Consider the following 25,449-nt stretch of genomic DNA (forward strand, 5'->3'; position numbering starts at 1 on the left):
CCCACTCTAGGAGCCTAGGCACCCAGGGCTCCCTCCCCAGCCAGCAGGGCCTTGCTGCAACAAGGTCACTAGCACCTTCCACTGATGGACAGATGAACACCTGACTTGGGGCCACAGACCCAGCTCTCCTATGAGGACAACTTTTTTTTTTTAAAGATTTATTTATTTATTATATGTAAGTACACTGTAGCTGTCTTCAGATGCACCAGAAAAGGGTAACAGATCTTATTACGGATGGTTGTTAGCCACCATGTGGTTTCTGGGAATTGAACTCAGGACCTTCGGAAGAGCAGTCAGTGCTCTTAACCGCTGAGCCATCTCTCCAGCCCCCCGAAGACAACTTTTACTCTAAGGAGGTTGGCCTGAACTTTGCAGAGACTCCTCAAGGCTTCGGCACTGCTCTTGCCCAGCAGAGCTTAGGTTCCGGGCCTATCCTCATCCTCTGCCAGCTGAGATGCTGTGCAGAGGTTACTGGCTCAGGAGCATGACTTCCACACCACTTCAGTAACACTTTTCACAATTAGCTGTGCTGGGGCTCTCCTTGACTTCATGCCCTGATCTACCATGGCAGCAGAGTTTTGCCATGTCTCTGCCACAGCTTGGGAAATCAGTGACTGTCAGCTGGCCTGGTCAAGGCCATGGCCTGCTCCATGTGTTGGATTCCACTTGAGTGTGCTTGGGGTTTTCTCAGATTCTGAGTGAACCCTGACTGTTCAGAGGGCAGTTGTGGGGCCTCTCCCCTTCCTCAAAGCATGTGCCAGTGAGTCCTGCAGAGACTGATCACAGCCTGACTGGCCTCAACCCTGTCCTCTTAGTTGGTGAAATCCTTGGAGACTTAGGAAGCATTAATTATGTGAAATGCCCATCCAGGCTGGGTGCACAGTGCTGAGGTAGGTGGACTGGAAAGCAGTAATCTACTGTGTCACCAAGCAAATGAAGACCTTTCCTTAAAAAAAAGCATGTGGGTCCCAGAAACCTAAGTGACTCTCTCAAACCATAGCTTGTGACATCTATAACCATTTGTGTTCAAGCTTAAGGAAAATAAAAGTTGGGTTTTGTTGTTGTTGTTTTTTCCCCCAGGCTGATGGCAAAAATCTCAGGACAAGATCTGCCAAATGTCTGAGTGGGCAGAGAATAATGTGTGCTCTGTGAACATGACACCCTCTCCTGACTCAAACATCCAATTAAAGGTGAAGGTCAGAAGACCACGCAGCAAAGCCCGTGCCTTATGTTCTTAAAGGTTAAGGTATCATGGAGGATCTGGTCAGTGTTCTTGGGCTTTCTCATCAAAGCACCGGGGACGCGATGGATTAGTGAACCAGACTCTTAAGACCTGAGGTGCAGAAAGCAGTAGCTGTCACAGGCAAATTTAGTTTAGTGTGTGTTTTTTTTTTAAATAAAAATTTCCCTATGTTTTATTTTATATGCTTGGGTATTGTGCCTCATTTATCTGTCTATCACGTGTGTGCCTGGTGCCCGCTGAGGCCAGAAGCAGGTGTTAGATCTCCTGGGACTGGAGTTATAGCTGGGTGCCAAGAATTGAACCAGAGTCTTCCGGAAGAGCATTGGAACCATGTCTCTACCTCCAGCCTGTCACTTAGCTTTCTAAGCATGGAAGACAAGTTCCCTTCTAATCAGTGTTTTGGGTGTCTAAGTTTATTCTAATAGACACACCTGTTGGCCCAGGCTGGCCTCAAACTTGCAATCCTCCTAACCTTGGCCTCTTGAGTGCTGGCATTATAGACATGCAAAGCATAACTGTCTTCTATTTTATAGCCTTAATCTGGCTGAAATCTTACCACAGAGTGGACTGAAATGAGATAAGAGTCAGCTTGAGCTGCCTTGGGAGACAGAAATTTAAGTGATGGGGCCTGAAGACATTTTGAATAAAGATGAGTAAAGAGTAACAGAGTTGGAAGTGGATGTGAGAATCAAGGCTTGAGGGGCCCCCATGGCGGTGCATATCTGTAAGTCCAGCACTTTGGAGGCAGAGGTAAGAAGAAGATCATGAGCTCAAGGCCAATACCATGAAACTCTGCTCAAATGAAATGGGAGACACGGCTTAAAGGATTGATTTTCCTCCTTCTGAGTCACGAGAGCCTAGGATCTCTGTGCCTGGTGTCTCAGCTGGTAGCTGAAAGCCTCTGCTAGCTCCATCAATAAACACAGCAGAGAAACAGAACTGCCTGGGCCTGGTCTCTGTGCATTTGAAGAAGCCTGGGCACCAAATGCAGGATAGATTAGGCAACTTGTTCTAAGAGTTGGGATTTCCTAGGAAGGGCAGGAACCATAATGCCTAGGAACTATAGTAGATTTCCAAATGGGCAGACATGGTAGGGACAAGAGGGCATCAGAAATACCTGAGGAGCATCCTACAGATATGCTGAGTCCTAATTCAGTCTCCTGGAGTTGATCCAGGGGTGAAGGGCCCAGACTGCACTCTGAGATTTGGACAACTAACACAGCAACACACTCTCTGCCAGCAAGAGAGACAAACGTGGCTGTGGCAGTCCTCACGAGAGCATGAGCTGGAGTGTGAGCTGAACCGTACAGATGGGTCTCCACAGGCGCGGGCACTGGCTCTGCACAGGACTTGCTCATTCAGGGGTGGATACTCATGTTCATGGTGCCATTAAAAAAAAGGAAGGGTGCTGGTGTGGGGAGGATGATGTCTCAGTAGGCAGTGTTTCTATGCAGAAAGAACTGGATTCTGATCTCCGACATCTGTGTAAAGAGTTGGTCATGGCAGCCATCATTGGTAAGCCCAGCAGTAGAGGGTAGAGACAGGCAGATCCTAGGGACTGGCTAGCTAGACAGTCTAACCCACACACATGAGACCTTGTTTAACAAACAAGGTGGAGAGAAGAGTTGGTGGTTCAAGTGCTGAGGCTCAGGTCTAATGGGCTGAGTTTGATTGCCTGAGCTCACAGTGGGAAGAGAGCACCAACCCCTCAGAGTTGTCCTCTGTCCTTCACAAGTGCACAGTGGCATATGTGTTCCTCCCTGGCCCAATGGCAAGGTTCTGAGTTGGTCTTAGTATGATGCATTCCCCTTTCTGATCTCCTGACCTTCGTGTTAGATGGTGCTATCCACCAGCACTCAGCAGGCCCCACCAGCAGGTATGCACACCTTGACCTGCACTTGGTAAGGCTGTTCAGCTATAGGCAAGGGACTGCAGAAATAAAAAAGCACATTCTTCTACAATTAAAAACAGAAGGAAGGCAAAAGGCACTATAAGCCAGTAAGTCAGGCGTCCCCCTGTCTAAGGATGGATGGCCAGATCAGGGCAGACCTTGCTTTTCTGGAGTGACTATTACCCAGGCTTTATTAAGGTCAGTGTTCCCTCTCCTACTTCTTTGGAGAATCATCTTTAGCCTCCTTGAAAGGACAAAGCCCCAGTTCCTCCTGTGGTCTGACCTACAGTTTCCCTCTCATGGAGCTGTCAGGAGGAATATAGGCTGCAGCAGGTTCCACTCTCTCTCAACTCCTGCACTCACTGGGAACCCTCTTTTCAGAATTCACCGCCCAGGTTGGAGCACAATGGGAATTCTGAAGGAGGGATTCTGAGGAGGTGCTGGACATGCCTATATATATATATATCTCCCAGAATTTACCTGAGAGAGACTGCTGCCCCACACAGCCAGGCAACGGTGGCTTCAATGACAGGCAGCAGACCTGGAGGGCATAGGCCCCTGCTCCCTGCTGAACTGGGTAAAAGGAGGTGGGACTTGCACACAGCACGTTACAGCTAGTCAAAGGGAGCTAAATCCAAAGCCTGCTTTTGTAAATGCTACACAGACTTCATAAAACATGTTTCTGCAGGGTCTGACTTTTACAATCCATCCCTAAAATGTCTCATGGCTTTTATGATTATAAAAATAATATGCTTTGAGCACAATTAAAAAATAGAAATAATCTAGGGACTGATAAGAAGGCCGAGTGAGTAAAGGTATGTGCCGTCAAGCCGCATGACCTGAGTTTGAATCCCCAGACCAACACAGCAGGAGAGAACTGATTTCCAGAAACTGTCTTCTGACCACCACAAGTCTTTCTTAGCATATGACCATATACACACAAACAATAAATAAACATAACAAAAATAATTTAGGGCTGGGTACAGCAGTGCACATGTGTATTCCCAACTCCCTTAGGGGCTAAGGCAGGAAGATCATTTGAGCCCCAGAGACCTGGAGATCAGCCCAGCCAACTCCATATTCATGTGAGATGACAACAGTCAACTCAGAGAACATATGGTTTTGTGGCTGTGGACATATATGACCACTATGGAAGCAGAGGTAGTCCAGCCACTACAGGCTTCACTCGTCTATGCCCAAGGCACATGTGCCTGTCCTCAACGACAGGACAGACAGATGTGTCCTGCTTCCTGCCTGCTTCCTTCATGGCAGGATCAGGGCCTTCCTGCCGCGTCAGCACCCAGAGCTCTAATGTGGCTACCCAGCTCCTAGGGAGTGCTTGGGTTGCCTCCTTTCTGTTTGCTTTTCCTCCTATAAACAACACAACTCACCTCCTTCCAAATCAGCTTTGCATAGTCAGCTCCTTGCTTTCCTTTTCAGTTCTTAACATTGCAGATTGGGACAGAGAAGTAAATAAAATACTAATACACAACTAACTGATACATCAGAACTCACAGGCCAGGTGAGGCGGTGCACCCTTTAATCCCAGCATTCCAGAGGCACAGGCATGCAGGTGTCTGAGTTCCAGGCCAGCCAGAACTACACAGTGTGAACGTGTCTAAACAAGGTACAAAGTGGGACATGACTTGAACCCCAAATGCAGCCTCATAAAACCCTCACTTTATCTTTAAAAGGTAACCTGTGCCAACATTAGGGGTTTCTCTTTTTACTTCTGTCTTCTGACCACCACAAGTCTTTCTTAGCATATGACCATATACACACAAACAATAAATAAACATAACAAAAATCATTTAGGGCTGGGTACAGCAGTGCACATGTGTATTCCCAACTCCCTTAGGGGCTAAGGCAGGAAGAGCACCGCCTCACCTGGCCTGTGAGTTCTGATGTATCAGTTAGTTGTGTATTAGTATTTTATTTACTTCTCTGTCCCAATCTGCAATGTGTGCGTACGTGCGTGCGTGCGTTCGTGCGTGCGTGTGCATGTGGGCGGGCCGTGCAGAGATTGATGGTGTTCCACTTATTTATTTAGATAGCACCAGTCATCCATTCACACAGGCTGGCCAGCAAGTCCCAGAGACACTGTCTCCAGTGCTAAGACTGCAGGCATGTGTTACTGTTCAGGCTTTTTCTCTTTGCACGTGGCTCTATGTGCCCTTATCATACCTCGTTATGCACTGCTGCACAGTACAGTTGCGTTTGTAGTGCAGCCCAGCTGTACCGTATGACATTCAGACTGGGGCTCAGGTGAGCATAGTGCCTGCCTGGTAAGCCCTGAGTCTATACCAGACACAACTGTTGTGGTGGGTACACCTGAAAACCCAGCATTTAGCTAGGAGGACCAGGAGTTCAAGGTTAGTGTGGACACATTAGAGTGTCTCAACAACAACAATAACAATAACAACAACAACAACAACAACAACAACAAAGAAGGATGCCATGGGAAATTCGTATGACAGCCTGAATGTATGTATCATCTGAACCATCTGAGGGACTCAGTGTGCAGTGAGCTCACAGCCATGAATAAAACCCTTTAGCTCCCCACTTGACTTCCAAGGAACATCTGGGTTATTTGTGACTATTGAGTAATGTCACTGTGAGCCTTTTCACACAATCTTTCATGCTCTGTGCCACAGGGAGTGCACACCCTTACCTCAGTAATAACACAATCTGTCCTCTAGACTGGGAGCACAGGTTTGCCTTCTTGTGAGCACAGTGTGGAGTGTGGAGAGCTGCAGGATGCCCGTCCCTGCTGCATTTTAGAATTCTCGGATGTCTCGGGGCCTGCTGAGATGGCAGGTCCCTATGTGGCTGTGTATTTACTCCATTTTCCTACTGAGCTGTGCCCGTTTCTTGCAGACACAGTGTGGAAGTTCCTGGAATGGCCTAGGCACTGGCACCTGAGCTTACAATTGCAGACATTCTCACTTCCATGGCTATGGTACCTCTGAAGGCAGAGGAGGCTTGGTCTAATGGTACTTACCTTACTAATCTTTCCCTCTTGGGTTTGCATGTTTGTTGTTGCTTTCAGACAGGGTCTCATATAGCCTAGGCTGGTCTCAAACTTCACATTCAGGTCAGGCTGGTCTTTAATTCCTGATCCTGCTATGTCTACCTCCTGAGTGCTGGAATTATAAGTGTGCAATTCTACACCTGCCTGGACTTGTCTTTTGAATTCTTTCAGTCCAGATGTTATGCCACACATCTTTGATCCCAGAACCTAGAAGACTGCTATGAGTTACAGGCTAGCCTGAGCTACTGAGCAAGAGCTTATCTTAAAGTGAGGGCAGAGGCAGAGGCAGAGAGGCGGGGGAGAGGGGAGAGATGTGGTAGGTGGGTGCATGCATGTGTGCATGCGTGTATGTGCCTGCGTGAGTCCCTGTGTACAAAAAGAATAAGCGCCTGAGTTCAGGAAAATCCTCCTGCAGGGCCTCTGCTCCTTTTCTTCCTGTGTTGCTCTGTGGTCTGTGTGGAGCTGGGTGATATTGTGAGTGCACTGATATCACACTGTTTTCTGCTTATTTCCATCTCCATTCATAGCCCTGCTGCCTTGATCAGGAAAGATATTTAAAAATACATCTCGCCGGGCGTGGTGGCGCACGCCTTTAATCCCAGCACTCGGGAGGCAGAGGCAGGCGGATTTCTGAGTTCGAGGCCAGCCTGGTCTACAAAGTGAGCTCCAGGACAGCCAGGGCTATACAGAGAAACCCTGTCTCGTAAAAACCAAAAATACATCTCTATATCTGGTCAACAAATATCTTTGATAAAGAACCAGTTATTCTAGATTTTGTGGGCTACAAATAGTTTTTTTCTACTGTATATCCTTGTTCTTAGCTGGGGCTGAGGAGCATTCTAAAATGACCCACATGACATTTATCCTCTAGGCTGTAGCTTGCTGATCCCTGTAATAGGTCCAGATGTTAAGGATAGAGTCCAGGTGCTGGGCAGGGGCTCTACTACTGAGGTACACTATCACTGCACCCCAATTCTGCCTCTCATTCATTAAGTAGCCTTCTTAATGAATAACTTGCTAGGTGTGGTGTTCATGTCCACAATCCCTGCACTTAAGAAGCAGAGGCAGGTGAACCCTGTTTCAACACCCCCTCCAAAACAATAAACAAGCAAACAAGAACAGCAGCAACAACAAAACCCCTGACATCACTGTCCTCAGAGGAAAGTAAATGGAAGCCATAGTGAGAGAAAGACACTAAAGCTGGAGACTCACATGCACATTTCAAAACCCCAAACTCACTACACAGCCTTGATCCCAAGTGTGGCCCTGCAAAAGAGGGGCGCACAGGCCAGTGGACCAGAACTGAGTGTCTCAAAACAAGCCTAAACTTTGGTGGCATCTTTCAACAAGGGTCCTTCAATGGGAAGACACAGATGGTTGTAAACACTCTGTGTGGATACTCACAGTCTACACACACAATGTCCTACCACAGGGTAACCCAGCTCTAAGAAGAGAGCCTTGGATTTGGCAAGGTCACCAAGATGAAGGACAAAAGAAATAGCAGGTAAGCCATTTTTACTCTTCCTGAGGCCCAGACTCAATATGGTATCTCTTTCTTTCCTCTACAGATCCTTTCTGAGGGCCTTTCCTGAAGTTTGCTACTGGCCAGTCTCCTGATGTAGTTTGAGACAACCTTTAGTCTGCCTTCATTTTCACTGAACAGGCTGCAAGTCTCCTCTCACAGACTCACCCGGAGGTATCATTTCCTGAAGCGTTGGGCAAGTGTCAGCCTGCCACCTCAAGTTATAGCTGCCCAACATTTTTTAAATATCACTTTCAATATTGCTCTGTTTTAGTCCCAGCACTTAGGAGGCAGAGGCAGGCAGATCTCTTGAGTTTGAGGACAGTTAGGACTATGTAGTGAGATCCTGCCTACAAACAAAAAAGCACTTAGTCCCCTGAAGCTATTTGCCATCAGTCCTCCCTGTAATCACTATGCCCGGGACAGGCATCCAGGACTTCCTTTCTCAGTGAGGTGGTCTCAGCTCACTACAGGGGAGTCTCTGATGAGATTCTCTAGTGTTGGCCATTCCATACTCTTATGAGACATGTGCTCCTCCTGGTCTTGAACTTGTAACTTCCTTCCTTGGTGTCCCAGGCAGCATGCCCCGCCATTCCTAGCTCTGTTCCCTGTCGGGGGCGATGTAGACTCTAAATGTCTCAAGAACAGCTAGCTGCCAGGGACTACCGCCTCCTAGGCACTCATCTCCCAATTTCTTAACACCTAGAGCCTTTCATAAAATGAGTTACTGACTTATTTAATGTATAAGTACCACAGTGTGTGTCTGGAGGTCAGAGGACAACTTTTGGGAGGTGGTTCTACCACATGGTTCCCAGGGGATCAAACTCAGGGTCCTAGGATTGGTGAAAATACCTTTACCTACTGAGCCATCATGGTGGCCCTCATAAAATTAGTTTCAATCTTCTGTCTAGCATTTAAAATTACTCTCAGGTCTTTGGATAATCATCTCACTTTAACAGGAAGCCAGAAACCTTAGAATTATCACTTTAGGATAAATGCTTTTGGATGCGTTATGGGCACAGGGTAGACCATGCTGTTTCACTCTAAGCAGCAGAATGACACTTCTCTCTATGCCTATCACTTGTGTAGGACAGTAGACATTTCCTGCAAACCCCGTCAGCCCTCAGTTGTATTGCGTAAGGTCGCTACAGGGCTGGGGATGGTGGTCAGGGGCAGAGCCTGGGGTGCCTTCCCCAGCTCTGTGATAAAGAGTTACAAGTGAGTAAAATCTACCAATCTAACTGACAATCAGTTTAAAAACATTATTTTGTGCATGTGTGTGGGCATGTACATGTCATGGTATGCATGTGGAGGTCAGGGGACAACTTAATGAGAGCTGGTTCTCTTTCTTCCATGTGGGTGCCAAGTGAGTCATCTTGCTGGCTCTCCAGCAGTAGCTCTATCACCAGTGGGTTATTTTCTGCTTTATGATAGGCAGTAGTAAGGTCTGGAACTTTCCTTCTCCTTTGAGTCTATTCTATATGGGGAGATGGGGACAGGACACTAGATTCTGTTGCCTGGGATGACAGACATGTGATTGCCCCACAATGCCAGGCTTGGATGTGGTCAGAGAAGCTCTTTCAGAGGTTGGTTTTCTCCTGTCAACCTGTGGGAGCAGGGACAGAACTCTGGCCGAGCCGTCTTGCAGGCCCCTTCCTGTGCTTTAAGATGTGAGGTGCAGCCTAGAAAGGTCCTCTTCCTCTGTCACTGAGGCACAGGCACATTCCCAGCAGTGGATACCAGTGCGCCTGTGGCACTAGGGATGGGACAAAGCCAGGCTGACACGCGTGGAGAGGGAAGATCCCATAAGCTCCCTCTCCTCAGAGGAGAAAAGTTGTCTCAGGATGGTCACCAGACGCAGCCTTTTCTCTTCCTCAGAGTGGCAAGACATCTCAGAGGGCAAAGGACAAGGAAGCTGCCACTTGGCAGAGTTCTCAGAGCAGCAGGGATGGAAAGAGCCCAAACTCAGATGGCTGGAATACGGCCTGGGACTATGCTCTGCAAGCGCTATGCACATCATTGTGTTATAACAAGGGTGGCTCAGCACCACTAGTCAGCTACTTTCCTAAAAGAAAACTAAAGGAATGTACCAAGTTTAGGGATGAGACACCCATGTACCTGCAATCTACTAAACAGGAAGTTAACCATGCCTCACTGGTCTGTAGTTAACTTTGTCACTGAAATCCCAAGGTGACCTAAAGCTTCAGCTGAAGCAGATGATAGAAAGGGAGATGGCTGATGTCCCTCATGAGGGGGCAGCCTTACCCTGGCTGTAAGCACATTATATCTGCATAGGAAGGGCTATGGACAGACATAGTTTTGGTCTCCCTGCTGGGTCCCTAGTACCTGGTTTGATCCCTAGCCCTGTACTTGGGTGCCCATATCATCATGGGTACACAGTCAATGTTGAATGTTTAAATGTGTACAGGGAAGAGTAAGCAGACAGGAAAATGAAGCCCAGTTTCTCAGTGACTACAAGAAATGTCCTTAGCAACTCTGCCACCTTTCTCGGCTTTATTTTCATGCTGCCTGTCTAGGCCAGGGTTCCATCCCAGCTCTAAGGCACTGTACCCAGTGGGACAAGACAGGGAACATCTGATCAGAAAACTGCCCTCTAACTTCCCAGATGAGGAACTTATAAAACAGCCACTGGAAATAAGAACTCTGATGTTCACACCTCCTTCCCTGGTGTACCCTCCACAACTGGATTAATTTCCACTTCAATTTCAGGTCTGAGCCTCCTTTCCCAGGCTCAGGACTTCTCTGGTAAAGGCTGGCAGTAAGTTTGACACTGAGGAATGGCTTCTACTCAACTCCTAGGCCTTTCTCACACTTTCTCACATTCCTACCCAGGGAAAAGGTTTTCCCTTAAGGCGATGTGCGGCATCTTCTGTGAGAAAGCACGTGCGGACAGAAAGCATGGTTAAGCATCATCTTTACCATACACCGGGACCTGGAGGCGGAGGCACAAGGATTTGTTTGCAGCCAGCCTTCAGCTACAGAGTGAGTCTCTGCCTCAAGGGGGAGAAAGATGACATCTGTATACTCTCCAGATGGACTTTAAAATAGTGTGTAAAGGTTGAAGGCAGGGCTGGGAGACAGCTCACTGGATGAAGTACTTGCCAAGCAACTGTGAGGACTGGAGCTCTGATTTCCAGAACCCACGAGTGCTGCACAGGTGTGGTAACCCAATGGCAGTCCCCTGAAAGTCAGAGACAGGATCCCAGGACAAGGTGACTTGCTACATTAGTCAAACCAGTGAGCTCTGGATTCAAGCAAGAGGCTCTGCCTCAATATCTAAGGTGAAGAACAATCTAGGAAGATGGACTTATCAGGTTCTAGCTTCTGCAAGTGCGTGTGAGCGTTCAGTTTCAGTGTCTCCTGAGATAGATATGAGGAAAGAACATAGAGAAAATGATAACTCTCTAGAAGAAAAAGGCCGTTAGTGCTGAAACCAAGTAACTAAGCACCCTGGTATCACAGGCCCCTGGACATGGTGCCCGGGCACAAGGCCACTTCTGTGGTTTTCCTGCCAAAGAACACATTCTTCTTTTAACAAGATTCATGGCATTTACTATGTGTGTGTGAATGCATCTGTGAACACATGCATATATGTGTGCTAGTATGTGTGCCAATGCATGCATGGAGGCCAGAAGAGGGCAGCAGATAGCTCAGAGGTGGAGTTACAGTTGCAGGATGCTGGGATCTGAACTCCAGTTCTCGAAATTCCTTAGCAAAGACTCTTAACTGCAGGGCCACCTCTCCAGCCACCCACCTCAGCCTCTTTTTTAAACCCAGGAAGATGTTGGTTCTGACCACTGTAGCACGGCTGTGGGAGACGTCACTGTGGGGACTGAGCTGGAAGGAGTCAGAGTAGACTGTGAGCAGCATCTCTCAGATAAGCGAGAAAGCACAACTCACTGAGAAAGAGATGACACAAGAAAGAAGCAGACCTTTTGAAGAAGAGAAAACACAGGGACCTCACAGATGGATGGAGGCAACCTCAAATGACCCTGAAGGAGATCAGCTAACCCTCGGGCTTGTCAACAGTGGACAGCACCTGTGTGTGGACAGTGGAATCCCCCTGTACTGCCAGAAGCAGCACAATCAGTACAGCTGCCGCTCTGGAAAGAGTGTGATGTCACAGTGTCTATCTGGAGATAGGGACACCACTGATTATATTCTGAGGTAGGCATCCTGCAGTCAGACTTGAGCATGTGTACCTGGAGACAGATAAGAAGGTCACAGCAGTTTCTGAAACAAAACACAGAAACATACAGAAAGACAGCAGTGAGAAGCCACAGACAGTGTGTTTGCACAATGGAGCAGTAGAAAGCCGTGGAAAGAGACCATGGAGGGTGATCCGAATGAAAACAAGCGAGTTACAGAAGACATGTCCTATGAACCCACCGACAGAAAGCTTGGAAACTATCGGAAGCTTTAAACCATACTGTTTAAAATAAGAACTATTACAGCAGAAGCACAGGAGGCGGCCGGGCACGAAGGAGGTGGAACAGGACCCTGTTTGCCCGGGGCAAAGACACAAGAAGAATAATGGAGGCCCTGACACACGATGAGCATTAGCCATCTCCTGGCTACCGGACAGATCAACACATCTTTGAACACTGTCAGTGCTGATGTGCAAAGCAAGCAGGCAAAATACCCGACATTTTCTGGCTGTAGACTATGCCCTCCTTAGCATCTGAAACAGCTACAATGATTAGCCTTTCTGAGATTAAAGGCCCTTCAGTGGAGAGACCCACCCTGCAGAGGTTAGATGCATGCATGCAGAGAGGATCAGAGAACACTGTGACCCATGGCTGCAACCTTCCTGCAGGGAAAAGCTGCTTTAAGGGTGGCAAGGTAGCCCAGACAACCGGAGTCCCTGGTCTGGACTATGATAAGAACCTTTTGCTCTTCGTGTCAAAAGAAGCGTGTTCTTCCTGGAACCAATGAGACAGCCAGGTCTCCATTCTGTGTTGTGTTTAATATTAGGGTTTGTAGCAAAATATAGCTCACCCCTGTTAATACATTTTTCTCCCTTTGTCTGATGGTCCCCTATAAATGCCAGGCTGTCCTTGAGCATGGGATCCTATTGCCCCAGCCTCCTGAGTGAGTATGGGGATGACAGGACTGGGTTTTAAAGGATCACCATGTGGAAGTCAAAGGTTCCCTCACCAGCTGGAACTCGCTTCTGCGGCTGAAGGCTTCCCTGATCCCCGAGTCTCTCCAGAGGGCGCTCAGGGCTGGCACGTAGAGCTGGAAGGTGGCAGGCTCCACAGGCAGCCCTGCCTTGTTCTCGAAGGCCATCAGAAACATCCCGTGCTTCTCGTTCTCAGAGTGCTGCCAGGGAATGCCGAGCTTGTCTCGAGCGTCCACAAGCACCCTCGAACCCTGGAAGAAAGTGAGAACAGAAGGTTTACTTGTGCTCTGAGCCCACAGTGGAGACCCTTAGAACTGGCTGCCATCAAGTTTGCAGCCAGTGCATATCTCCCTGTCTGTCCTGGTATGAGTGTCTCGATTCCCAGGACCCTAGCCAGAATCCCCTGAGAGGAAAGCCTCAATTGGGAACTGCAGAGCTCAAAGTAATCTGTGGGGGATTGTCTTGATTATTAATCAATGTAAGAGAGCCCAGCCCACTGTGGGCAGCACCACCCTGGGTAAGGTGGTCCTGTGCTGTACTAGAAGGAGCCAAAGAGTGAGCCAGTAAGTCATATTCCTTTATAGTTTCTGCTTCAAGGTCCTGCTCTGACTTGCTCAAAGATGTACTGTGACCTTCAAGTGTAGGATGAAATAAACCCTTTATTCCCCAGACTGCTTTTGGTCAGAGCATTTTATCACAGTAGTGGAGAGGAACTAGAACAGCCTATAACTACAGGCAGAGGTTCTTGTGCAGTGTCTCCCTCCCTTCCTGCCAAGGCACTGGGATGGAGTAGCTACATGGGATGGGAGTGCTGGCACCTTTAGCCACACTGTCCTAGGGCTGTCAATTCCTAACAAGATACAACTGCTTGTCCCAACTCAAAACAGGCAGGGCAGGAAGTCATGCACACAAGCAGTAAGCAACCCTGAGACAGGAAAAGATGGAGCTGCCGTGCACTGAGCCCACTCCGCCAAATGTCCCATACACTGTCCCTCTGTGCTGCCAGCAGAAACTGCTGTCCATCCTTGCACTTGCTTCCTCCATGTTAAAAATACGCTTAGTGCTTCCCTGCCCTTTCCTCCCCTTGCAGACAGGGTCAAGTCCCCAAATCAAACAATGCTAGGGGACGCCTGGCCTGGAAGAACTCCATCTCAGTGGAGGCTTCTGGTCATCCACCCTCTCAGACTACTGCTTCAAGATTGGTCAGGCAGATCCTGTGAGGTCTGTACTGAGTGCCTAAGGCTCACTTAGCTCTCTGAATAGTCAGTACTTGTCTGCCTGCCGGTCTACGAATCACCACCTCCATTTCTGCCCATGTGACATTTTATTGTTTTTTTATTGTTGCATGCGTGTGATGTATATGCATGTGGGCACACATGCCTGTGCTCTCATGTGGAGGCCGGTGAGGGCCTGCATCCTGCTCTACTGTTCTCTACCTTATTCCTTTTATCTCAATGAACCTGGTGGAAGGCTGGCAGCAGTAAGCCCCAGAATCCTCTTGTCTCCATCACCACAGGGCTGTGGTTACAGGTCCAGTTTTCATGTGGGTGCAGGTGATTCAAACTCAGATCTTCACACATGTACAGCAAGAGCTCTTACCCACCAGCCAACCACCTGGACTGACTGACTGACTGACTGACTTATTTGTCTTGAACTGTAACCTCCTACCTCTACGTACTGAGTGCTGGGGTGACAGGCATGCACCACCCCATTCCACATACTTACCACTTTAGAAAATTAAGTAACAGTTTTATTGGGCTATATGCATCTGCTGCCTGATTTGCCCACGGAAAGTGCATGGCTCCATGGTTTTAGTTGTCCTTTATCCTAAGATACCTCACCCTAACCCCAAGGCAGGCCTTCATCAGCTATGTGTCTTCATAGCTCAACTGCAGCCCCGGGCTGATGCTTTAGCTTCCGCACTTGCCTTGACCCACTGAGGCAGTGTAGTGATTCCTCAGTCTTTGCTGCACGCCTAACTGACAGGAATGCCTTGTGGAGGTGTCGCCCCCTTGGAGTCAGGTGACCATATTCACATTATCATTCACTCAGCAATAGGAGAAAATATCTGCCAAGCACACAGCTGACAATGGAGTTGTGCTAAGAATTTATAAACACTGGAGTGTTGAGAAGGCTCAGGAGGTAGAGATGTTTACTGCCAAACCTGACAATCTGAGTTCAATCCTCTGGACCCACATGAAGGAAAGAATTGACCCCTTCAAGCTGTCCTTTAAGCTCCATAAGGAAACATCACACCCCACTCCCTGGCACAGTAATAAATGTAAACAGAAACTCAACAGTTTCTAGCCTAGTTAGAAACTGGGTGAAGGCTGGGAGGTGCATATACATCACACGCATGCAACAATAAAAAAACAATAAAATGTCACATGGGCAGAAATGGAGGTGGTGATTCGTAGACCGGCAGGCAGACAAGGCAAAGTCATTCCTACCACTGCCTTCTTGGTGACTCCACTACTCTACACAGTACTGACTATTCAGAGAGCTGAGTGAGCCTTAGGCACTCAGTACAGACCTCACAGGATCTGCCTGGCCACACCTTTAATCCCAGCACTTGGGAGGCAGAGGCAGGTGGATTTCTGAGTTCCAGGCCAGCCTGGTCTGCAGAGTGAGTTCCAGGTCAGCCAGGGCTACACAGAGAAACCCTGTCTCAAAAAACTAAAACCAAACCAAACCAACCAAACAAAAAACAACAACAACAACAAAAAAAACTGGGTGAAGGACATCAAGGGATGTCAGAAGCGCAGGCCCAGCCAGCAAGTCAGCAGATGCCCACCATGGTCAGCCTGGGAAAGCAGAGCAAGGCTTTGGCTAAAGACACACCCATTTACCTAAGAGAAGACGAAGCATTGGGTGAGGGTGAGGGTGAGGGTGAAGGTGCTGGGAGATTCAGAAGCATCTCAGAAAACTAAACACACTTGGACACAGCCCAGGGAACTCTCTCTCAATCATCCACCCCAGAGAAACCAAAACCTGTTCACAAAAACCTTCACAAGAAGGTGCGTATGGTATGGATGGTGGAACATTCCTGCTATAGACTATTACTCAGCAATTAAATAGGACTGGTCAATGGTGGGGTGTGGCTTAGGGGTGCAGTGTTTACTTAGCATGCAGGAGGCCCTGTGTTCCATCCTTGGTACTAAAGGAAAAAAAAGCGATGAGTTTAACTCTGGAACTGATGGATGGCCATGGTAACTTGGAAGGACCTCAGATACAATATTCACATTACACAACACTTCATATGGTATTTTCTTCGCCCTCTCCAGCCCCCTACAGAATGTTCTCTGAAATGATGATGTAAGGATAGACAGTGTGTGGTGGCTGTGGAGACTGGTGATGGGAGGAAAGGATGCTGACGACAAGGACAGCACAGGACCTCTGTGATCCTGACTGTGATGGTTATGCAGCCACTGCACCCATGTTCATTTCCTGGCTCTGCTATTGTACTATAATTATGTGTGTCACAACAGTGGAGAATGCTGGCTGACACTGCTCAGACTAGCTTGGCAACTTCCTGCAGACCTATCATTATTTCAAATAAAAACGCTTTAGAAAGCTCACCAGCAACCATAGCAATTTATGCTCCAATGATGGACCTGGGGACAGGAACTAGAGAGTGAGAGCAGAGAACAAGAAAAGGTGAGGCTCCTCAAGTTCTTAAGCCATAACGGGAGCTGGGTCTTCAGCAGATGGTGAGTATGGTGGTGGGGAAGTGGCTTGGGGCTACTGTGTCTGAGCAAGCCCTCCACTTTCTGCCTCACTGCTCAGCTGACTGCTGCCTCCGGGGCCTTCCTGCCTCCTGCTTTCTCAGATCACACTGTCATGTCTCTACCTTCCCCAGAGGACAAAACCCTGAAGGCTGACAGAGGAACAGAGATGACTCCTACTTTGCACACTACGTACAACAAAACCTAACCTGAGCATGCACAGAGGCCCCTTGGTTGAAACCAGGAGGAGGACCCCTGTTCTGCCAGGCAGTGGCAGCCTGCGACTGGCAAAATAGCTGGGACAGAAGCCAACCCACCCAACAGATGATATGCACAGCCCTACTATGTTACTTTGTGGCATCTGGCCCTGCTGTTTTGTTTTCTGAGACAGAGTCTTGTGACACAGCCCAAGTTGGACTTGAACTCTCAGAGATCCTCTTGCCTCTACTCCCCAAGGCCAGCTACAAAGGTATTTTTTCAGGTGTTATAGTCATATAATAGAGAATTTAGCTTAGTAAGGGGTGTGATGTCACTCAACAAAAATCTACAACCCAGGTCAGGTTGTAATGTCAGAGTTCTTATCTAGGCACTTGGGAGGCTGAGGCAAGAAGATCAAGTTCAAGGACAGCCTGGGCAATTTAGGGTTAAATTTTATCTCAAGAAACAAAAGCACAAACACAAAAGAGAAGGTTGATCCTCACAAAGAGTCACTTTTTTCTGTAGCAGAAACAAAAGCTTTGCCTGAACTGACTCACAGGTCCTGGAGCCTTCCTTTCCTCTGCACTGCTAGGGATACTGGCTGGGCTTCAAGTGTGCTTGCAGGGCCTGGGAGATGGCCACCAAGCCTGGTGACCCCAGTTCAATCCCTGGGATTCACATGGTGGAAGGAGAGAGGTGACTCCTGCAAGTTGTCCTGTGACCTCCACGTAAATGTTATGGGACAAATATTTAAACAATTCAGATAGGATACCAACATACACACACAATTAAAAAAAAAAAAAGACAAAAGAAAACATCTTAGAGATGGAAAAAAAAAAAAAGAACCAAGGAGAGGTACCAGTGTCTTAAAAGTTAAGATACTCGCCTGAGTGTGGTGGGTGGTGGTACAAGTTTGTAATTCCAAAATTTGGGAGGCAGAGGCAGAAAGATTGTGAGTTAAGGCCTACCTGGGCTCCAAAGCAAGCTTTTGTTGCTTCCAAAAGCCCAATGTGGAGGTGAGGGACTGCATAGTATAACACTATGAGAGTATCTGCTACCATCTTCTTTTTAAATAAAAGACCAATTTCCAGCTGGGCAATGAATGGTAGTGCACACCTTTGATTCCAGCACTTAGGAAGCAGAGGCAGGCGGATATCTGAATTGGAGGTCAGCCTGGTCTACAGAGTGAGTTGCAGGACAGCCAGGGCTACACAGAGAAACCCTGTCTCAGAAAATAAAACAAAACCAAAATGACAAAAAAGAGGCCAAGTACCTAAATAAGAAAAGTAAAGGAAACCTAAAACCTCTAATACACCTAAAGATAGAAAGAAAGAAAGAAAGAAAGAAAGAAAGAAAGAAAGAAAGAAAGAAAGGAAGAAAGAAAGAAGCCAGAAGCTGACAGACAGAATCTCTATCAATCAGAGGAAAGCCCCAAGTGACTCTTACTGCAGATTTAATCTGTTGGCAGATGTACATTTCAGTCAGTTGTGAAAACATAAATAAGTAAGCAGTTTGATGACTTCACCCTAAAACAACGGAGCATTTTAAACTGTTCAAAGGGCACCTTTAAGACAACTTACAAATCTAGCCATTTAAATGTTAGGTTGAGAATAGAGCCCCTGTCTGCTGGGCATGTGGATTTATTTTTCCTTTTTTTTTTTTTTTTTTTTTTAAGATGAGGATACAAACTTGAAAATCATGGTCTCATTTCCAGTGGATTTTTAGCCCCTGGTCACCCAGTCGTTTTAGTGTAGCGAGTCCTGACTGAAGTCTTTCCAGAAAACACTAAAGCTACGCTGGACATGGGAGGCTGGCAAGGAGAACTGGCTATGGTGGTGCACAAAGGCCATGCTGGGTTTGCATGTGCTCTCACAGCGCATGTGCACTTGGAAAACTGTTGGTTAGAAACCCACAAGGGCTGAGTGGCTAGCTGCTGGCCACCATCCAAATCAACGAGAGGCTGCCAGAAATGTAAACAGGATGCGTTTCTGTAAGTTGATGAATCCGGCAGGCAGAGGCAGCGCCTCTCAGTTCTCTCTGGAACCAGCAGCAGGGATGGTCCCATTTGAAGGCTAGGGTGACAAAAAGCAAAGTGAAGGCAGGCAGGACACCCCAGCCACCCATTTCCAACAAGAGGTGGATGGGACCCCTGGTGGCTCTGTCCACTGCCTGTCTCTGGGATACACAAGCATATTATTCTGCTAGGAAAGCCACCCACAGAGTTCTACCAGCAGCCCAAGGCAAAGAAAAGTGCCAGGCAGTGGGAAAAGAGCCAAAAGGCTAGAATGTGGCTCCCGCTCCCAGGGGCTTTCAAAGATTCTCAGCGCAGGACAGAGCAGGGCCCTCAGATGAAGTCTAGAGATAAAGCTACAAAGGAAGCTCCTAACAATGGAGGGATAGCCAGAAATTTCACTGATGGGGGGAGGTGAGGCTTAAAGACAGATGATGGGCCAGCTAAAAAATCTGGAACCTCTTTGGTAAGAAATGGGAACAAACAAAAGGTTTTGGAAAAGGGACATGAGGCCTAGCTCTGCCTCCAGATCTGTGGAGGGTGGGGCCTTCCAAGGAGGGACAGAAGGCAGGGCAGACACAGAAGGTGGTCAACTGGGAGCCAAACAAAAGAGAGGGGGGTCTCACTAAGAGAACTCAGAGCAAGCTGGGAGCAGAGGGGAGATGAGGTTTTAGTGGGTCAGTGGGAAATTCTAATCAAAGTTTTCAGAAAATAGATAGACCTAGAGGCCAAACTGGATTTTTTTAAAAATTATTTTTAGCCAAATTGGCTTTTGTTGGGTGAGGTGGCACATGCCTGTGAACCTCACACTGGGGAGGTGGAGGTAGAAATATCAGGCTACGTAACAAAGTGGCTGCCAGCCTGAAAACATGAGAGCCTCAAACCCAGCACAAAACCCTAAACTGACATAAAACCTTCAGGATTTAGGACACGCAGAGAAACGGGGCATGATCTTCAATGGCCTAGAAAAGGGTTTCTGAAAGTTAAAGAAAGGGGAAGAGAGGAATTCGCTGCCCGCTCAGGTTCCCTCAGTTTTCCCAAAGCAGTGTGTGAGGAGCTGGGTGAGAGCTCAAGCCCCATCCTTTAGAGGCTTCCGAAACCCACCACCTGCAGCAGCTCACAGCCAAGTCCTCCTTGCCTGTTCTCCCAGGTGTCAGGCCAGAAACCCTGGAATCTTCTAAACATTTCGCCAAATGTTATAAAGACAAACACAGAGGGGAAAGGAGGCTTTCCTGTTAATGCGCTTAGCACTGACAAGCAAGAGTAAACAAACACCAGACCACTCCAGGCCCAGTGCTCATTCCGTGCTTTCTGACTCAAGCTTGTGAAATAATCTCCATGGTATTTTAAAGGAAGGAAATACGATGCAATAGTAGAAGTACTGGGATAAACTGTTCATGGCAAACACCTTTGCTTACATAGGGTTTTTGTTCAAAGTAACACAGCCATATACAACCAGGACCACCAAACCTGAGAGAATATGTACAAGTGTTCTCTCTCCAGGCTGAGCTGTATAATATGCTCTTCTGTAAGCACCATAGATGCAGGCCCTTGCTGGTATGCAGTGTCAACCCAGTAGGTTTAGGGGCAAGTTCTAGGAGAATGATAACAGGCTGTGAGGAGGTATATGCAGAAGGATAAGTAGTTCGGGGTTATCCTTGGCACAGTTTATTTGAGGCTACAATCAATCAAACAACCCTGGATCATTTCCACTAGACGAGTAGAAAAATCGTTCAGGAATCCCCTTGATAGTGGCACCTGTCTGACTTTCTTTGTGAGAAATTACAGCTAGTTAAATTATGACATTTCTGGGTTGAAATTTATGTATACAAAGCTAGAAAAATGGCTCAGCTGTTAAGAGTGCTTACTGATGTCACAGAGAACTGCAGTTCAGTTCAGTTCTCCAAACGCATATGTGGGGCTCAACCACCTGGAACTCCAGTTCCAGGAAATCTTACTCTTCTGTGTGTGCATGCGCCGACACGCACACGCACACGCACACACACACTGTGTGCATAGTATGGAGAGCTGGCTCAGCCAGTTAGAGCACGGCCTGCCAAGCCTGACCACCTGAGTTTGACTGGGCTCTGACTTCTGCACATGCACTGCGGCAGGTGCACACCCCTCCACACAGGCAGTTAATAAATGTTTAAAGACATTAAAAAATTCAACATCTACACATTTACTTAACACTTTTGATAAGTAGCTCTAAAGCATTCTCCAAAAAGATTATAGCAATTTATATACTGACACTTTGTAGCTTTTCCCACTGTCTAATTTTCCCAAATTGGATTTTTTTTTTTTTTTTTTTTTTTTTTGAGACAAGGTTTCTCTGTATAACAGTCCTATCCTGGAACTCACTCTTACAGACCAGGTTGGCCTGGAACTCACAGAGTCCCCAGGTCTCTGCCTCCCTAGTGCTGGAGTTAAAGGCATATGCTACCATGTCTGGATCTAAATTGTTGTTTATCAATCGGTTTTACTGAAATTGTCCTTTAGCAATATCTATAAAGCCATCTTCAAACCACAGGCCAAAAATCCCCCAACAGAACTGAAAGTGCAGCAGGCTCACTAACTCTATCCTGACAGTACAAAGCAGAAAAGCCAGAAAAGTAACAGATATTTGGGTTCTATCCATCAGACAGACTTTCACATTCAGTCTTAATATTGGTAGTAAGTAGCCATTCCTAAGTAATAAAGTGAATCATAAAGTAATAAGGCCTCTACTTAGTAATCAAAATGCCGACTGCTGGGAGGCCCGGGCAGCACTTCAACAGAACCATCAAGGCAAGGCATAAAGTGAAATTAAAAACATTCAGCCTGAGTCCAGGAAAGCCATCAATAATGACTGTCTATGTGAAACCCTGACACTTAAATAAGGTATAAGGGGAAATTAGCTTGCTCATGGTCCTTGTTCCTTGCCTCTAGAACTATACAGCACAGAGTGGGGAAGGTGGGTGAAGCACTGTCCAGTTCAAAACGCATCTGATAAGACCCTATGGACAAGAGAAAAACTCACAGAAGATAAAATGATTAACAGAAAATAAACTCAATGCTAACATAAACATCAGCAAAAATGTCTTTGGGCATGTCAGTAAATTCAGGATCAGCACTAAGTGGCCTCTTGCTGAACTGTCACATTGAACAGCATTTCAAGTTAAGTGGCAGGTTTCAGATATAAACAGACTTGGGAGAGTGTGGCTGCTTGGCTCCTTGGAAAATTCTTGGCGGGGGGGGGGGGGAGTAACACCACTTTGGCCATGGCAGAGCTACTGTACATAATTAGATGGGACAGGACTGCTGGCACCCAACTTCTACCTCAGCACTCCAGAGCCTGGGGTTCAAGGCCAGCTTGGGCTATAGTAAGGCCCGGTCTCATACTACTTTCTCTCATCTACTCTGGTATGTTTATGGCTATTTCCTGCAGTTTAGGACTTTAGTAGTAACCTAGGCACCTGCCTTCCATGGACTGGATGGTACCAGCCTAGATAGCTAAGAATGAAAGTCTTAAGCTGTACCTAATTAGCACTTATGGAAGGGCAGGGTCGGTCCTGCAGTTCCAACATCTGTTTCAGGAATCTGCTGATGTATTTTCTTTCCACTCAGCCTCTCCTTCCATCTTTACAGTTATTTCCAATTTTCTACACACCTCAGTCCATGGAAGGCTCAGGCTGGGCTCCATCTGAAAATCTAGGTCTCTGCCATCAGCATGTGTTTGGAAAATCACTCCAAGACTCTGTAGATTGCCAAAAACAGCTGCCAAAAGGCTAGTCCCCAAAGCCTGTGCCTCACTTGCAGGCTAACCATGGCTGCAGAGTTCCTAACACTCAGGTTAGGAGACTGCATGTACTTAGGGCTGCAGTGGCTTCAGGTGGAGTAACACATTCCGTTATGTCTCAGGTCTAGCTGTCAGCAAACTACAGCTGGACGGCTGCAGGTCTTCTGACTGGTGGCCTTGTAGCTAATTTGTCCCATGATTCTGCTCTCAAAGCCAGCAGCCAGGCATCTGACTGAAGCAAGAACTCATCTGTTTAAATCCCTACAGGTTCCCCATTGGATTCAGCAGAGCCTAGCTTCTGACCTCACTTCCTTCTACTTATCCTGGTGGCCTGCTCTTTCTGCCTGCGGCCTTAGGCTAAGACCCCTCATCCATCTTCCACACACCTTTGCTTTGTTTTTCTCTTTAGCTAACATTCATTAGCTTACTCATTTATCTTCACTAAGTTACTATCTCTCCCCTATTACCTACTGGGATGTCAGCCCCAGGAGGACAGGATTGTTTGCCATGTCCCCTCCCATGTCCCTTGGCCTACCACACAGCAGATGCCCTTGTGAGAGGAAGAATGAAAGGTTCTTGGGGTTATCACTTGCGAAACAATATCAACCGTCCTTTTGTCTCAGACAGCAGAGAGGAATGCCCAAAGCTGTCACTCTTGAGACAGTTATCATGTAGCCTAGGCTGGTTCTGGGATCACAGGAGTGCACCACCACACTACAGTTATTCCCCATTATTTATATGAATAGATGTGCAATATACCAACATTGGTCAACAGTATACACACACATAACACCCAAAAATATCATTGACCACTTAAGCACTCATCAGTGGGCTAACAAATGCATACTGGCTCATCCAGTATTTGAAAAAACAAACAAACAAAAAAACCCCCAAAAGCAAAATAGCTGTATAATTATCTTTACATTCTTTTTTGTTTTGTTTTTTCAAGACAGGGTTTCTCTGTATAGCCCTGGCTGTCCTGGAACTCACTCTGTAGACCAGGCTGGCCTCGAACTCAGAAATCTGCCTGCCTCTGTCTCCCAAGTGCTGGGATTAAAGGCATGCGCCACCACTGCCTGGATCATTGTTTTAAATAAATATATCATTTTGGGGGGCTGGAGGATGGCTCAGTGGTTAAGAGCACTGACTGCTCTTATAGAGGTCCCGAGTTCAATTCCCAGCAACCACATGGTGGCTCACAACCATCTGTAACAGGATCTGATGCTCTCTTCTGGTGTGTCTGAAGACAGCTACAGTGTATTCATATAAATAAATCATAAAAAATTTTCATATGACAAAGAAAAAAAAGGTGCCCACTAGCAGAAGAGTTCAGTCAAAGGGCGAGCAGCTTAGTTACTGACACAAGTCCAGAGCTGCAAAGGACTGGTGGTGTTTGCAGGCAGGGTTTTCCCACTCTGTTTCACTTGCTTTCAAAACCTACAGTTGCTCTTCTGCTAACAGATACTGACACTCCTTCATGGGTACTAATGAACCTGGGGCCAGCCTACTGAGAAAGATTCTGATGCTTTACAAGAGGCCTTCCTGGGAGAGGAGGCATCTCTAATGAAGCATCAACTCAATAATGCTTTTCCAGGGTTTGCTGCATGCCTTCTCCGTTTAGGCTACAGTAAAATACAGAAGGCTCATGGCTTAGGAAGGGTAGACATCTCAGTTCTGGGAGTGGGGAATCTTAGATCAAACATCAGCTGAGCTGCCCTGTGGTCAGAGATGCTTTCTGGCTCATAGAAGAGGCCTTCTAGCTGTTTCCTCATGGGATGGAGTGAAAGCTCTCTGGGCCTTCTTTTTATAAGACCCCCGAATCCATTCATGATTTTGTGCTTGTGATCTGATTACTACCACCTAAAGTCCTCATGTCTCACTGTATGGCTCTAGCTGGCCTGGGACTCACTATGAAGACCAGGCTGGCCTTGGTACAGAGTGCTTCTGCCTCTCAAGTGCCGGGCCTACAACTTAATTTCTAAAGATTTATGTTATGTGTATGTGTTTTGCGTGTGCATGTGTGTACATGCACCACATGGGTGCATGAAGAGGGTGATGGATCCCTGGTTGTAAACTACCACGTGGGCACTGGAAACTGAACAAGTCCTCTGCAAGATCATCTAGCACTCTTTAACTGCTTAACCATCTCTCCAGCCAGTCCCCTTATTTTTGAGACAGGGTTTCTCACTGAATCTGGAGCTCACAGTTTTGGTTAGACTGGCTTCGAGCAAGCTCCCAGGTAGACTTGTCTCCCCCAGAGCTGGGGCTACAGATATATGACACTGTACTTTCATGTGGGCATTGAGTATTTGAATTCAGCTGTTCATTCTTGCACAGCAAACCCTTCCTGCCCTGTGCCATCTCCCTAGACTCATAACTCAGCTTTTAATTGTGATAAAGATAAGGTAGAGAAACAGCCTGGGTCCAGGTTCACTGAGACCTGTTTTAAGTCAGTGAGGCAGGACACATCCTCCTCTGTCTCTATACACTTGCACATGGGTGCACACACCTGCACACTTGTGCATATACCCTCCCACACACAGACAGTACATGAGTGTGTGAGGGAAGGTGGAATGCTCTACTAGTAACTCAAAGTAAAGGAAGTATGGTTACTTCTTAAGGATAAATAAATATATAAAATCATCAAGAACATCCTACAATTGAAATATACCCACTTTACCCCTAATACTAAGATTACGTACGGTACATGTTTTATAGCTCAAGAACAAAACAAGTTTCAAAACTGCAAATATTTGTAAGCTTTGACAAGACAAAGGTAATGTTTGTATTTTCTAAGTCCAGGGCATTCATGTGGTACAAACTCTATCAGGTACAACTGGTGGAGGAAGGAAATGGAGGCTTCCTGTCAGCAATGTTTGCTGACAGTGTTAATGGCACCAAGGAATC

The 25,449-nt window shown here is 47.0% G+C and overlaps 1 protein-coding gene across 1 annotated transcript in view; it reads right to left on the bottom strand.

Moving 5' to 3' along the window:
- Gna12 (G protein subunit alpha 12) overlaps positions 1-25,449 on the bottom strand; it is a 76,472-nt gene that overhangs the window by 18,424 nt on the left and 32,599 nt on the right. Inside the window, exon 2 of the mRNA XM_021163564.3 lies at positions 12,866-13,081. Coding sequence (XP_021019223.1) covers positions 12,866-13,081 — 216 coding nt within the window. The remainder of the gene's footprint in view (positions 1-12,865; positions 13,082-25,449) is intronic.

The sequence above is a fragment of the Mus caroli genome, unplaced genomic scaffold (assembly GCF_978045245.1).
Source record: "Mus caroli unplaced genomic scaffold, Mus_caroli_1 scaffold_4, whole genome shotgun sequence".
In the NCBI taxonomy this organism is placed as follows: Eukaryota; Metazoa; Chordata; class Mammalia; order Rodentia; family Muridae; genus Mus; species Mus caroli.